Here is a 16,042-nt window from a genome sequence, read left to right on the forward strand (position 1 = left end):
TTATACTCACTATACACATCAAACTCAACCATGCCCTTAACTAGTAAGCCAGCTGTGGCCGAATTATTTTCAAAATGTATTACTTCTTGCTTAGAACTCTGAAACTGCACTCTTTGTAGATGCACTTCAACAGGGGTGGGCAACTTGACAGTGTGTTTTCTTTATTGTGGTAAATTACTTCATGATATGCTTTATGGGTACTTCTAGAACTCCCAAAGTACTGCATGTATCATAACAAAAACAGCAGTGTACAGTGACCGCATAAACTGTATAGTAACACGTAGCTGACTGGATGTCAGTCCAATTTGATTTTTTTTATATTGCTCACTCTTACTCATAAAAGTACCTTTAAGTCAAAAGTGAACCGTGGCCTTTCTGGAAGAAAGCTTTGACTGCAAACTCCTCCCTTAACCTCACCTAAATGGTTCTGATTCAGCTTACTGAGGTTCTTTGGCATATACTTGGAGCTATGTTGAGGTTCATTTCATTTCAGTTAAACCAATTCCATTCAAAACCAATTCAATTAAATGCAAGCTTTACCATGCACCCACTTTCACTGCTAAACAGATCCAGCTAATGGACTGGACTAAAGTTATTATATTGCACAGGATATCGAAGGTCATTATTTATAGTGTGTAGTATTCACAGGATGTCGATTATACCTCAGGGTGAGTGTGAATAGGGTCTACTGCATCTCAATTGCACGTGCACTGTATGGCCGGACCAAATGTTTCAACAGATGTGGTGGTTCATGTTTGGTTCTCTGCAAGTGTTCAGAGCCTGACTCTGGGATAAACAGAGGTAAAGTTTTCTTGTAAACTCTAATCAACCATAGTGCTACACTAACAAGATTACGTCTAATGCCCTCTACATACTATAGATGGGCATTTCGGACAAAATTGTTACTGAATTTTTTTGGCTGTTATTTTTTCAATGTTCTATAGCCTCTTCTGTCTGTTTAGGCAGGGCGAGTAACATTTATAATAAAGCTAACTTCACACTAAATCCCCAAGGGTTTACAGCTACTGTTATCAAAAAAGCCAATTTTCTATTACATTTTGGACTATCATGACTTCACTTGAAGTCATTTACACATGCTCGGTTCATTGAGGGGCTTCTGAACAATATTCCTGCTTAAAATGCAGTTTAAAAACCTTCCACTGTTACATTACACTGTGTGCTGACCTTTGGTCTTCGACAAATTCCTGGACAGGTGTGCAAGCCAACTCTAAAAATTGCCCCAGACACAGATCCTTGCTTGTATGCATAAGGGTCTCGTTGCAGATTAATGACTAATTGAAAGGTTTTCCAAATATAGCCCCTTTAACAGAGGAAGACTGCATGGGTTCAGCATTCTAATCTGCCTGCAATGTAAAATAATTCCAATCATACAGTAAACAGGATCTGGGATATTGATTATGCCTTACATGGTCAGTTTAAGACAGGAGTATTGATTAGATCACCCCAAAGGGAAAGAGACATTCCTTTGACCTTTGTGAACGTCCACGGCTGTTACACAAACATATGTCGTAATCAGACTTGTTATATCACTAGTACTTTCAGTATTTTGCAACAGATGCAGCAGAGGAGTGAGAGAGGTCACCTTAAAGGCTGTTAAGATTGTCTTCTCAATTTTTCCAGCAATATGCTACAAACGGAACCATTTGAAAGAGGATATTTTGGATAGGGCTGCTGTGCGCTCAACTGTTGACAAACTAGGTTTACCACATCTCACGATGCTACCAAACTGTAAGTGTGAAGTCTAGCACAAGATTTCTCTGAGATACATGATGTGTCACTACATGTTTTCAAGGTGACGAAAATGCAAACCGCCAAATAGTTTGTCTGCTCACAGACACCCACTTTGGCTAGCGCCGAGGGCAAGAGGGAGGACCAGCCTACCTAGGACTTGGCAATATGACAAGATTTACTGTTATCGAGATAATATTATCACAGCATGTCACAACATGTCATTCTTTGATTAATGTGATCATCAGTACTTATAAAACACTTCCAAACTCCACGCTGACTAAAGTTATATAAGAGCAAGTCTTTCCATGTAAAATGTTGAATACAAATAACTGTATTTATAGTTTTTGACAATGTTTATTATTAAATGGCAGAAAAGAATAGCATGAACGTTCTGAAATGCTGCAATATTTTTGCCATATTTCTTACTTCTAATCCTAATCCTTCCTTATTTCTAATACACCCTTCACATTTGTGCAAATATTTTATTATATCTTTTCATGTGACGACACCCTAGAAATGAAACTTGGATATAAATTAAAGTGTACAAATTGTATAGCAGTATAGATTTAAAGTCCTCTGAAAAGAACTCAACACACAGCCATTAATGTCTAAATAGCTGGCAACACAAGTGAGTCCACCTCACAGTGAACACTGTGCCCAAATTGTGCCCATTTGTGTTGTTGTCCCTTCCTGGTGTCATGTGACTCGTTAGAGTTACAAGGTTACAGGTGTAAATGGGGAGGGCTGTTAAATTTGGTGTTTTGGGTACAATTCTCTCATACTGGCCACTGGATATTCAACATAGCACCTCATGGCAAAGAACTCTCTGAGGATGTGAGAAATAGAATTGTTGCTCTCCACAAAGACGCCTAGGCTATAAGAAGACTGCTAACACCCTGAAACTGAGCTATAGCACGGTGGCCAAGGTTATACAGCGGTTTTCCAGGACAGGTTCCACTCGAAACAGGCCTTGGCAGGGTCGACCAAAGAAGTTGAGTCCACGTCTTCAGCGTCACATCCAGAGGATGGCTTCAAACAACAGATGCATAAGTGCTGCCAGCATTGCTGCAGAGGTTGAAGAAGAGGGAGGTCAGCCTGGTGAGGAATACCAAGACAACTGTCTCTTACCTACAGTCAAGCATGCTGGTCTGGAGCTGCATGAGTGCTGCTGGCACTGGGGAGCTGCAGTTCATTGAGGGAAATATGAATTCCAACATGTACTGTGACCTTCTGAAGCAGAGCACGATCCCCTCCCTTCAGAAACTGCGCCGCATGGCAGTTTTCCAACACGACTCCAAACACACCTCCAAGGTGACAACTGCCTTGCTGAAGGTAAAGGTGATGGACTGGCCAAGTATGCCTCCAGACCTAAACCCAATTGAGCACCTGTGGGGCATCCTCAAGCAGAAGGAGGAGGAGCGCAAGGTGTCTAAGATCCACCAGCTCCGTGATGTCATCGTTTAGGAGTGGAAGAGGATTCCAGTAGCAACCTGTGCAGCTCTGGTGAATTCCAGGCCCAAGAGGGTTCAGAGAGTGTTAGATAATAATGGTGGTCACACAAAATGTTGATACTTTGAGCACAATTTGGACCTGTTCACTGTGAGGTGGACTCACTTGTGTTGCCAGCTGTTTAGACGTTAATGACTGTGTGTTGAGTTCTTTTCAGAGGAGAGTAAATCTGCACTGCTATATAAGCTGCACACGGACTACTTTTTATATCCAAGGTTCATTTCTATAGTGTCGTCCCATGAAAAGATATAATAAAATATTCGACATGAGGGGTGTACTCACTTTTGAGATGTATATAATATATATATAGAAAGAGAGAGAAATAGATGAGGAAGAGAGGAAAGGAAGATGGTAAAGATATGAGAAAATCTGAAGAGATACAGAGAGGTATAGGACAGTAAAGAGAGAGCACTATATCAGACTGTTTCACAAAAAAACTGAAAAGGGGAGATTCAGAACAACAGGCATAACACAAAGGAAAGAAAAAAACTATAAGCATGACAAAAGCGGCAGGCAGCAGACAGACAGCTGAAAGGAGGGAGTGTGCATATGCTTATGCTTTTAAAAGCTTTCCAAAAGCTTCAGGACTATGATAAGACAAGCTTTTTTTCACTGATGGTGTTGTGGTGGTGGTGGTGGGGTGTGAAGGGATTTATGCAGCATCTCTACCTCCATCACTCTCAGATTTTTTTGCTTCTTCAGCATTTGCCAGCCAAGGCAGACCGAGCAGACAATGAAGGAGAGGCAGCAAGTATCAGACAAAGAAGAGTAGTGGGGGGTGGGGGGGCATGGAAGAGTGTCACATGGTATGTGTGTGTGAGAGAGAGAGAAAGTGAGAGAAAGGATGGCTGTGTGTGTGTGTGTGTGTGTGTGTGTGTGTGTGTGTGTGTGTGTGTGTGTGTGTGTGTGAAAAGGAGCCTTGTTGGCAGAACTAAGAGCTCTCTGATTCTCTGATCAGAGGAAGAGAGACAGAAGGAGAACAGAAAAGGAGAGAAAGACAGAGAGACCAAAAATGACTGAAATGACAGAAAGTAAGCCATAAACAAGGCCATAAAACATAGGGATGAAGAAAACACACACAGATATATGGATATATAAACATATAGCTGCTGTCGGAAGAAAACCTTGTAACTCCATTTTTGTTTTTGAAATAATTTGAAAATGCCTGTTTACACTGTGTGTATTTCACAATGAATGGACCAAGAGAAACGGCCCAAAATGACTTGGAAAAAGTTCTGGTTCCACTGACTTACATTAAAAGTGTGTTTCTTTCCCTTCTCCTGTAAAGTTACCATTTTGGAAATATGAGGTTTTCTTCCAACAACACAGATAGATGGAGTTGAACTGATTCAGCTGAATGAATTTTGTAATTATTTGTTAGAATCAACTGTAATCAATTTTAATATATTAAATATAACTATTTATGTAATTTTCAAATGAAAAAACAAAAGAGAGCTTGGTGTTCTGTTACTGTCTATATTCCACAACTGTTTAAACAGATTTCATCATGCAATGAATTGTTTTCTGAACAATCGTAGATTCTTAAAAAGGTCTTGAATGGTAACATACACTTGCTTGCAAAAGTGGCTCTTTGAAGCCATCAATGCGAAAGTTCTCTAGGGAACCAAAGCCGGCTCTTATATGACAGGGGTGTCCAATCTTATCCATAAATGACCAGTGTTGGTACAAGTTTTCATCCCAAACAAGAAGAGCACACTTGATTCCACTCTAATCCGTTAATCTCAGCCTTTAAACAACTGATCATGTGAGCTCCTGCTTTGTTGCCACAGATAGGTAGATAGATAGATAGATAGATAGATAGATAGATAGATAGATAGATAGATAGATAGATAGATAGATAGATAGATAGATAGATAGATAGATAAGCAGGAACAAACAATCATAATTAAAGCAATAGTAAATAAAAGACAGGGGTAGCAGAGAAGCAGAGGAACAGGGAGGGAAACAGAAGAAGAGAGGGACACTGAGAAGACACAGCAGAGGAAGAAATGGACACTGAAGGAGAAATGGAGGGCAAGAAGGAAAGACCACAACGGAGACATTACCATTCTTCTCTTTCAGGATGCAAAGATGCAGACCAGACAGGCAGCAGGCAAAAAGAAAAGAAACAGAGAGGGACAGAAGAACAGAAAGACAAGAGGACAAACAAGAATGAGAGCGGTTCTGTGTGAGACTAAAGACCATCTCCAAACTCCAGCCTCAAAGTCACAATGCAGCAGCACTCTAACACAGCCATTCACATAAAGGGGAACGAGGCTCATTTTAACATGTTTAGTCTGATTCCCCAAGCACTGAATGATCCACACAGCACTCTGACCCACTCAGAAATTAGGGGTCTTTTAGAATTCCTAACAGAAGTATTACAAGCACCATGAACAATATCACTGCAAATTGTTAGCATTTTTTTGGCATTCAGCTGTGAATTGAAAAGAATGGGTAATCATGACTTATATAAATACTACACTGCCTGTCAAAATCTGAGGGTCTCTTTACACATTTTGTGTTTCTCTTGGTACTTGGATTTTTTTTTTTTTACAGTAAATACTATGCAACTATTTTGCATCCAGCTTCGTCTTCAAAGTGTTTTCGTTGATGCACTATTTGTCCAATTACAGCTACATTACTGTGCAGCCATTGCTGACTCAAGTTTTATCTCCATAGAATATCCATAGAAATGATTGCCGATAGAATGAGACACTCTGGGGCCACCATAAGGTCGCCATGCCCAGGTCGTGTCAGGTGGGGGAAGAGGGTATAAAGCCCCTCAGTACTGGGCTTGGGAGCAGCAAAACTGCATTCTCTGGAGTGATGGTCCCCCATCAAATACATTTGAGATGATGTTTGCGATCCAGAACTAATCATCCAACATCAGTCTCTGACCTCACTAATGCTCTCATGGCTAAATGCAATCAGATCCTCACAGTCATGTTCCAACATCTAATGTAAAGTCTTTCCAGAAGAGTAGAGGCTGTTACTGTAGCAAAGGGAGGGACAAACTCCCTAATATCCTACCTGCTATACATTGTACATAATTTTGACCACACAGTGCGCAGTGTACAAAAACATCACAACACGCCAATGAAATGTGCAGAGTACGTCATTACTCCCAAAGCTAATGCTGTCATAAATGATGTGATATTCAAAATTGGCCTTTAGTATGTCAAATCATTGCAGTATCACAAAGGAATCATGTTCACCTGTATTAAAATGAAAAGCCAGGTGTCCCTGAGTGTTTGACAGGCAGTACACATAAGCAGATTTGACTTCTGAGTGCTTTGTGAACGATGGTCAGTGTACTGAGTGGAGATGAAGGTGCAAACAAGCAGTGTTCCCCTTTAGGTTCTTTGTCTTCCTCTTACCAGACAGGGTCTGCGTTGACTGCGTCATCAAACCACAAAATGTAGAGGCAGAAAAGACCCACGATTAGAGCATGGATGGTGGACACCAGCCTGCAGACACGGAGAAGAGTCAATCAATCAGAAAGTCTGGGCAGCTTAAGAATTAACTGTAAGAATTAACAGCTGATGGACAGAGTGAGTGAGCATCTGCAAAAGGAAAGAAAGAGGTTCAGAATTTTTCACACAGCTTATGTGTTGTGATGGTTCAGATGAGCTGCAAAATTATGAAAATATAATACTTCATGGTTTTCCACAGGCATCTATAGCTGAATCCAGAACGTCACTTTTGTGAGAGATATTTAAGGAGAAGAAACATCCATGAACCCACACCAGTGGGAGTGTTTTCAGTATCTACTTTCAAAATGAGAGGTGATTTAGGTTTTTTTATAATGTTGTTACTCAGTATTATAATATATAATATGTGATTTTCCTTAAATCACTTGATGTTAAAAAGGCAAAGTATGCCTAAACTGACAAACAGTGGACAGTGTGTGTGTGTGTGTGTGTGTGTGTTTTTCTCTGTGGGGTGGGGGACGTGTATTTTCTTATTTTTAAATCTCTTTCTTAGTTACTCTCTAAGCGTGTGTATGTAGAACCACGAAAAAATATTAGAATACAGGCTGCTGAGAAAAAAAAAACAAACAAATGTTATACCTTCTGTTTTCACTTTATTAGTGTGGTAGTCAAGACCTTTAGAGGACAGTCCATGTCAAGAGACCAGGAGTAGTGATACTGAGACAAAACTGAAACTAGATTTTTTTTTCAGAACATAAAAATAAAAATAAAAAGCAGAGGAAATGAAATTTGTATGTGGTTCATTGTAAATTAATTAATTATGCATGATATACATTAATATATTTAAAATATTATCCATCCATCCATCCATTTTCTAAGCCGCTTCTCCGTCAGGGTCGCGGGGGGATGCTGGAGCCTATCCCAGCAGTCATCGGGCGGAAGGCAGGATACACCCTGGACAGGTCGCCAGTCCATCGCAGGGCAGACACACAGACACAGACAGTCACTCACACACTCACACCTAGGGGCAATTTAGCATGTCCAATTGGCCTGACTGCATGTCTTTGGACTGTGGGAGGAAACCGGAGAACCCGGAGGAAACCCACGCAGATACGGGGAGAACATGCAAACTCCACACAGAGAGGACCCTGGCCGCCCGGCCGGGGAATCGAACCCAGGCCCTCCTCGCTGTGAGGCGACAGCGCTACCCACCACGCCACCGTGCCGCCCCTTTAAAATATTATATAATTTAATATTTTATTATATATCTTGGAAAATATAAAATTCATCAATATACAGCAATTCTATTTATTATATAAGTATATTCTTTACTAAAATATATAAGTACATTATAATCCCAGTCCAGCTTTGTGTTGTAACGCATGGAAGCAAGTGATGGTGTGGTTACTCTCTGTTCCTTCTCCTATAAAAATTGAGAACCACCATAGCAAAGTCAATTGAATATATTATATTATTATTATTGAACAATATATTATTAAATCAAAATCAAATTCCAATAGCGTGGGGCCACTAGCCAGGTGGTCTTCTTCAAGAGGGGCTGATAGAAATAAAAAAGTAGGGAAAGAGGGAATTTTAACTGAATATATAAATTCATGTAAGTGCACCACAGTCCATGCTTCGAAGGTATTCTGTCACTACTAACTACTAACTATTCAAAGCACCATATTTTTACAATCGCGAGGCGCCTAGGAACCAATCACAATCCAATTGAAAGAGGAGGTCAGAGTTTCTGACTGTAAATAGAAGAAGGCTCTCCTCAGTCTGTGAGGAGATGGGACCCCTGAGCAGAAAGAGCACTGCGCTCTCCACTTCAATAAGAGTGAATATGTCATAACTGTGCAACGTGATTTTCGTCGGGCGTGAACCACCAACAGTTTAGAGCATTCATCGTTTGTTCCACTGCACTGGATGATGTCCGAAATCGCATTAAAGGAGCCATGAGTACAGAGACACCCAACATGCTCAACTGAGCATGGGATGAATTTGTTGAGCACTTACATAATAAACTTTATGCTCACTTAAACCACAGTTTACTGCATTGTTCTGTAATGATTTACAAGTGAAAGAAATCATTTTGAAATGGGATGAATCTTTCTGAATCACCCTGTACTACTAGTGATGAAAATAATGATCATGTTCACCTGAATAAAATACATTTACATTTAACAGTCAATTCAAAGTTTATTTATACAGTGCTTTTTACAACAGCCAGTGTTGTAAGTATATAGTGTACATTAGGACCATTCTAAGTTTTAATAAGAGCAGATATGAGTCATATCACGCCTGCTTCCTCAGTGTGGAAGCAATAAGGTGAACTACTACAGCCTCAGTATAAGGAGGGCACAATTTTAGCCCAAAAACTACAGTAAATGTGTTTTTTTTTGTTGAAGAAAGATGGGGGCTCCATTTTAAAAGACCCTTTGAGACCACAAGTGCATTCAGGGGTCTTTCAGCACTATGTGTGTCCTTGCAAGCACTGTGGTTTCAGGAGGGGCCCGAGTGCAGTGTTCCATTTCATTTCACAACAGCCAACAGAGACCTTTGCATCTTTAGTAGAGGACGCACTCTTTGTTCGAGCACTGTCCTCGCTGTGAAGGCCACACATACACAATACAGTGATTATGTGTCTAGCTTTGAAAAGTTTAATATGAGATGTACATTTGTATTTACACTAACCAAACTGTGGATACACAGATGATTCATCCATAAAAGCATAAAAGGACTATATGGGTGCAGAACTGTTTGATTAATCTAACATTTTATGATATTTTATTGCATTGTCTGTTGTAGAAAATGCTAGTGAACTGATCTGAGAACAGAGGAAGTACCACACCAACGAAAGACGGTGGTAAATGTTTTGCAAAACAAAGAGAGAGCAGCTGTCAGCCAGGCCATATTATATACGCATTTGTTTAAGGATCCAAGGATATAACATCAGTATGACGGGGGTCTCGGACAGGGCTCTTGCCTAATTTTAAACACTGCAGTGTTTTGGGTGTTTAGACTGTTAGAACCTTCCTTTTTAACAGTCTAAAAGGAAAGTTTCTTTTGAATGTATGATTTCATGATTGGTTTGTTTTTATCCTGTGGCGTAGAAAGGATCAAGTGACGTGGCCAGGCGAGGGGGAGTGGTGTGTGATAATAGTCCAGTAGACACTCTTTTAGTTTTGTATAATGATACGTTTAGATAGCCTGCTTACAGTTTGCATACCACAAGACCCACACTACTAATCTAGGCAAGAACAGAAATGTAAAAAAAAAAGAAAATATGTGATTATGGCAGTAAATGCATAAGGTTGTGGTTGATATGTTATTGCTACCATTGTGGTATTGCAGCAATGTTTCCAGCCCTAGGATCTGAACATAGAACTGAGGAAATAAATACGTCAAATAAATAAATTGCTGGATGCTGATTGTAACGTTATTCTGTTTGTTTGTATGTGTGCGTGTGGTACCTGGAATTCCACTCATTCAGTTTATGAGGTGGGAGTTTTCCATAGCCCTCTGTTAAGGTAGATGAGACTAGAGGACTGACGCCAGAAAAAAATAGCTGGAACCCGATGAAGCTTCCGGCTACCACGGACAACTCTCTTGTATCCATCACTCACCTGTGGAACACACACACACACACACACACACACACACACACACAAATGTCATGTTTATTTGTAACACACAAAGGCTTCACAGCCTTTCCCAGTCATCACTGTTATAAATGTGAGTTTCTTCTCTCTGCTATTTACTCCAGATGGAGCAGAATGACCAGCAAACAACACAAACTGATTCAGCCGGCATTTCTTCCCCACAAGCAGAACATGTTACTGCAACTGTAGCTGAAAGAGCTCTGATAAACAGAAAGCTACTCACTACTAATATGAAGAGGATTTTATACTGTTCTAGCAAAGCGGATGCCATATCTTAACAATGCAGAAGTAGTTAGCGGGTGTACATTACTGCTCAAAAGATCATCCTTTATTTATTTAATTTCCAGTGAAAAGGGCCATTAAGTACAACAGAAAACTTATATTTACTAGAAAACTTTTTTTCCCAGTATTAAAATGTCATCTCTTTGTCTTTTTACACCTTCCACTCTTTTCAAGGGAGGTCTGAAGTCTGAGGTTGCCAGCCCACTGTTCTAAGTTAGATTTGCATGTGTTCTTCATTCGTGTTTATTTCCTTCCTTTGCTTACTTCCTTCTCATAGTTGAAGGATGGACAGAAACATCTGGGGTTCTTCAGGTCTGAAGTAAGAGTGGAGCTTGACTCTCTCCTCTCTCTCAAAGATGAAAGCTCTAAGTGTTGTTTATCTGATGGTGATGGGTTTGGAGATCTACCAGATCTTGAGGCTGTTGAATACTGAATGTAAAGCGAATAAAAGACACGAAAATGCTAAATATTCTGACGATTTCTTTCTGTCAAAACGATTCACACAGGATAGAATTATTTTTGGAATTTCAACAAACTGTTGAAAGACCATGAACGAAAAAAATGACAGAATATCTATGAAAAGGTCTTCTGACCTTCTTATGGAATGGGCAAACTGCGTCATTGTGCAGGACGCTTCCCTCTTTGGAAACGCGAAAGGAAAACAGTGAGTTTTGGCTGAATTCGGCGAGTTTTTCCACGCATAGTTTGCATCTTCAGTTTTACCTGCTCTTGGAGCTGAAGCTCCACACAGGACAACACGCAAAAACAAACAGGCTGAATGTTTTCAAGTGCAAATTGATATAGTTTGCTCATCACAGAACAGTGACTCTGGTCTACTGTCCGTTTTGGAAATGTGAAAGTAGCATGAAGCGCTTTGTCACTACATCCAAAAACTAAAACTTTGAGTGTTTCTACGTTCAACTCGGACGTTTGCAATCCGGTTTGGGCTCAGTTTCAGCTGCTTTGAGATTCTGATCTTCAAGAAGATTTTCTTACATCTAATCTTCTTAGAAAAACCTCCTAAAAATGAAAGTCTTGTACTTGATGACCATTCTGACTGGAAAGTAATTAATTAAAAGGTGGTCTATGGTTTTTGCACAGTACTGTATGTGTGTATATTTGAACACAGTAGAACCTATGGGTGAATGAAATGCTGTGAAACACTATGAGAACATGTGAAAAGAAGGTTCTGACCAATGAAGAGGAGTAGAAAATAATACATGAAATGACTGTGTTTGTACGGGAGTAGGGTCAACGTCTTTTAGTGCACTCTGCAGAGCTATGCTGAAAACTCTGGTGTTTCTCCAGTTCACCCCCCCCTCCACACACACACACACACACACACACACACACACACACACACGTGCACCAACATATGTACACTTTTTCTTTACCATAAAGCAAAACTGCACAAAACAAATGATCCAAACCCCGGCCTTGACGATATTAATCCCAAAAATCTGGTCTGGTAAAAAAGGAAAACAAACCAGTTCAACTATGTTCCCCTTGGTGTAGCAATCAAGCCCTTTTCTCAAACCGGTCAAAGTATTATGTTTCAAAACTCTGCATAATCAGGTTATGTCAGCAAAACAACCTGATAAAACCCCCTAATCCTATTATCAGAGGGGGCATGCATAAGGAAATACATTATTCCCTGAGAAAGGTTTAACATTTGATCTGGGTAGGTATGCAGCAACAATGCAGCAACAACAGGACACTGATTAAAGTAGCACAGAAAGGCCAACGACCAAGTGACTAGCTGCCAGTTCAAGAGATAACCCAATGCAGTTCTTCCCTTAATCACAGAACTGACACTGTGTTGTCCCAGAACACAAAAGTCCACCAGACTTTTACACAGTGAACTTTCCAATACAACAAGACACATAAGCAGGACACTGGTAAGAGACTGTGGAGACAGTAATGACTGTACTACTCTGATGTCCTAACTGGCGAGATACTGTTAGTGCTATTAGGGCTGTCTGAACTGCTTGAATAAACTGTCTCAACTTTAAAATAGGTATTTCTCATCTCACTGAATCAGGAACGATAAGCTGTCCATCTGTATGATAAAGAAAACACCGAATGAAACGGCCTTCCCAGTCTATCTTTTCCCCCTGGTGTATTTTGGAAACTGAAAGGCGATGCACGGTTTATTACTCTTCAATTAATTTTATCATCTTTCTGACTAATCATATACTCATCAAACACAATCAAATTACTCGATCACGACAATAACAGTAGTGACAGCTCTATACTGCATTCCCATGATACTGTATGGAGTTTCCTACAGTCATCTGCGAGACGTTCGGCAGCACATGACCCAACATGACCTAAATAAACTTAAAATTTCACAATCATGCGACAATGGACAGTAACTACTGCTTTCCAGGCGTTGCTTAAGCCCCTCTTGTTTGGGAAGACAGTCTGAATTGTAGACTAGGAGAGTGAAGGAATGTGAGGAATCGGAACGCAGAATTCCAGCTCTAGAATCACCACCATGCTTCTGGGAGCTGCTTTAGCATCATTCATAAAACATTAACACATGGAAAACGTCCCGTCAGTCATAACAGCCAATCTGTGGGACTCCTTCTTACCGCCTGTAACAGATGCTAGCAGTAATAGAAGAAGTCTTGGGGAAAAATTAGACAAGGTCCACATCCAGTAGGCATGTTTACCAAGTGAGTGTGTGGCATCTTAGCTTGAGAACATATATTCCCTGGACACTGACACTGGACTACACTGGACGCGCTGGATTAGTTCTGCACTGGGCCTCAAAATCACTGTAGGAGTATATAAAAACATATCAATGTAGAGGTGGGCAACATGATATTTTATCTGTATCATGATATTATGTCATAATTTTATCTTACAGATGAACTGCATCATTACTAAGCGAGCATAAACAAGTGTTTAATCGGCAAACACTGAATAAAGAGGACTGTGCTCAGTATTTTGCAATTAGGGCAGTACGGGATTTTCTGTCAATAACACCTCAATAAACCTAAAAATGACGTTTACCATTACATCACAATGTTACAATAGGTTTCCTGAGCACATCACGGATATCATCAGTACTTAGTACTCTCCAAATACACGTTTGATCATGAAGGGAGCATCATAGCATTTAGTGCAGCACAGTGCATGAAATGTTGAATTCAAAACACTGGATTCATAGTTTCTAAAAGTTTTTTTATTATTTAAATGTTACACTACTTTGTCTTTTCAGACCAGAAGCCAGAATAATAGATATTACGGCTTACCGTTTATTACGAAAATATTTTAAGAGTATTGTCATATTACATTTTTGCCATATCGACCAGCTTTAATTGTGATGTATACTGTATACCGCGGTAACGTCAGGGGTATCGCGATATTTTATTTTTTGCCATATCGCCCAGTCCTACGTCAATGTTAATTGCACATTTTATTCAAAATATTAATTATATATCACACATGCTGCATATTTTCTTAACTCCTGAGTCACGAGCTAAGTGCTCTGGTGTAGCTGTCGTACTGTGACAGGTGGCTATTAAAGGCGAATGCCATCTAATTTAAAGGGACTCGCCTCTTCGTGCTCTTTAGCTCCTGCCTAAATCCTGAACCGACGGGTCAGATTCTTACAAACAGCCGCTCAGTCCAGTGTCATATCTCTAAGCTGAACTGTATGTAATAACGACGCGTAACTAGCTGGAGCATCTCAAAGGAGCGCACTGGGCTCTGGCTGCGCTTTGTGAGGAAAAGGCAGCCATACCGTTTACGGCTATTCACACGCCGCCACCACAGGCGGGTTTCTGACTGAAAGCTGTTGCACAAAAGCAGCTATGCGCCTCAGTTATGAACAACAGAGCCCTAAGGCTGATTTGCTTGAGTGAGCGGACCAACCAAGCCTCCCTCTCTCTCTCTCTCTCTCTCTCTCTCTCTCTCTCTCACTGCGCCTCTCTCTCTCAGTATCATTAGGTAACGGCAGGAACGTGTTGCCGTCACAAGATTTCACTTACATAATAAAGACTGAGCTTACTGAGGAAAAACGGTCGCGAAAGGAACAGTGAACGTCTCGGAGCACAAGCAGATGCCCGCTACCTGAATTCAGTCGCATAAGTGTCGGTGTAGCTCCGCCGCCGCCGTCTCCTCTCTTCCTCTCTCCGCCTCTTCACTTCACAAACTTACTGCAGCTAGCCGGTCAGCTAGCAGACAGTCAGCAACCCCCGCGGAAGCCCCTCTCCTAAAGCACGTCCTCCACCGACTACTCACCGCAGCGGAGGAGCCGGGGAAAAGAACTCATGCTCCTCCTCCAAAAAATAAGACCGATTTAGTCAATATTTATTCGGAAATCACCAAGTTTTCACCTATTTTTTCCCTGCAGAGCGCTGAAGGCTTGAGCTAGCTGGTGACGCCGTCGCAGTCTTGGCCCCGCCCTCGACCACACGCCCCTTTCGTCGGCCACGCCCCCTACCAACAAAGACACGAGCTTGAAAAACACACAGGAGCGGCTTCTATCAGCGGTGCTCCACACTGACAACGGCAGTCAGTTCGTCTACGGAGGACCGCGTATAACACACACCGGTCAGCCACAACAGTAAACCACCTCCTTATATTTGCCCTCTTTATCCATTTATCAGCTCCACTTACTGTATAGCAGCACTCTGTAGGTCTACAGTTACAGGCTGAAGTCCATCTGTTTCTCTGATACTTTGTTACCCTGTTCTTCAGATGGTTGGGACCCCCACAGGACCCCCACAGAGCAGGCATTGTTTAGGTGGTGGATCATTCACAGAGCTGCAGTGACACTGACGTGGCCATGGTGTGCTAGTGTGTGTTGTGCTGGCACGAGTGGATCAGACACAGCAGTGCCGATGGGGTTTTCAAACGCTGTGTCCACTCACTGTCCACTGTATTAGACACTCCTACCTTGTTGGTCCACTTTATAGATGTAAAGTCAGAGACGATAGCTCATCTGCTGCTGCACAGCTTGTGTTGGTCATCCTCTAGTCCTTCATCAGTGGCCACAGGATGCTGTTGGCTGGATGTTTTTGGTTGATGGACTGTTCTCAGCCCAGCTGTGAGACCTGTCTGATCCACTCAGACCAACGCAACACATACTAACACACCACCGCCACGTCAGTGTCACTGCAGTGCTGAGAATGATCCACCACCCAAATCGTAGCTGCTTTGTGGTGGCCCAGTGGGGGTCCTGACGATTGAAGGGGGCTAGCAAAGTATCAGAGAAACCGATGGACTACAGTCTGTAACTGTAGAACTACAAAATGCTCCTATATGGCAAGTGGAGCTGATAAAATGGACAATGAGTGTAGAAACAAGGAGGTGGTCAGAATGTTATGACTGGTTGGTGTGTGTTTATGAAAATATGTTTTGTCAATGTCTTTATGTACATCCTTAAAA

At 41.2% G+C, this 16,042-nt stretch overlaps 1 protein-coding gene across 3 annotated transcripts in view; it reads right to left on the bottom strand.

Annotated features, from left to right (window-relative positions):
- The window catches only part of tlcd4b (TLC domain containing 4b), a 25,242-nt gene extending 10,186 nt beyond the window's left edge, over positions 1-15,056 (bottom strand). The window contains exons 1-3 of one of the 3 annotated variants that reach the window (XM_017720218.2): positions 14,723-15,056; positions 10,172-10,324; positions 6,642-6,731 (exon numbers count right to left, since the gene is read on the bottom strand). In XM_017720218.2, the coding sequence (XP_017575707.1) occupies positions 6,642-6,731; positions 10,172-10,317 (236 nt within the window). In that variant the 5' untranslated portion in view covers positions 10,318-10,324; positions 14,723-15,056. Of the gene's footprint in view, positions 1-5,327; positions 5,337-6,641; positions 6,732-10,171; positions 10,325-14,722 lie in introns of those variants that run through there. The other 2 variants (XM_037544865.1, XM_037544866.1) reach the window with 2 other exon arrangements.
- Between the last annotated feature and the right edge of the window lie 986 nt (positions 15,057-16,042).

Source organism: Pygocentrus nattereri, chromosome 14, assembly GCF_015220715.1.
Source record: "Pygocentrus nattereri isolate fPygNat1 chromosome 14, fPygNat1.pri, whole genome shotgun sequence".
In the NCBI taxonomy this organism is placed as follows: domain Eukaryota; kingdom Metazoa; phylum Chordata; class Actinopteri; order Characiformes; family Serrasalmidae; genus Pygocentrus; species Pygocentrus nattereri.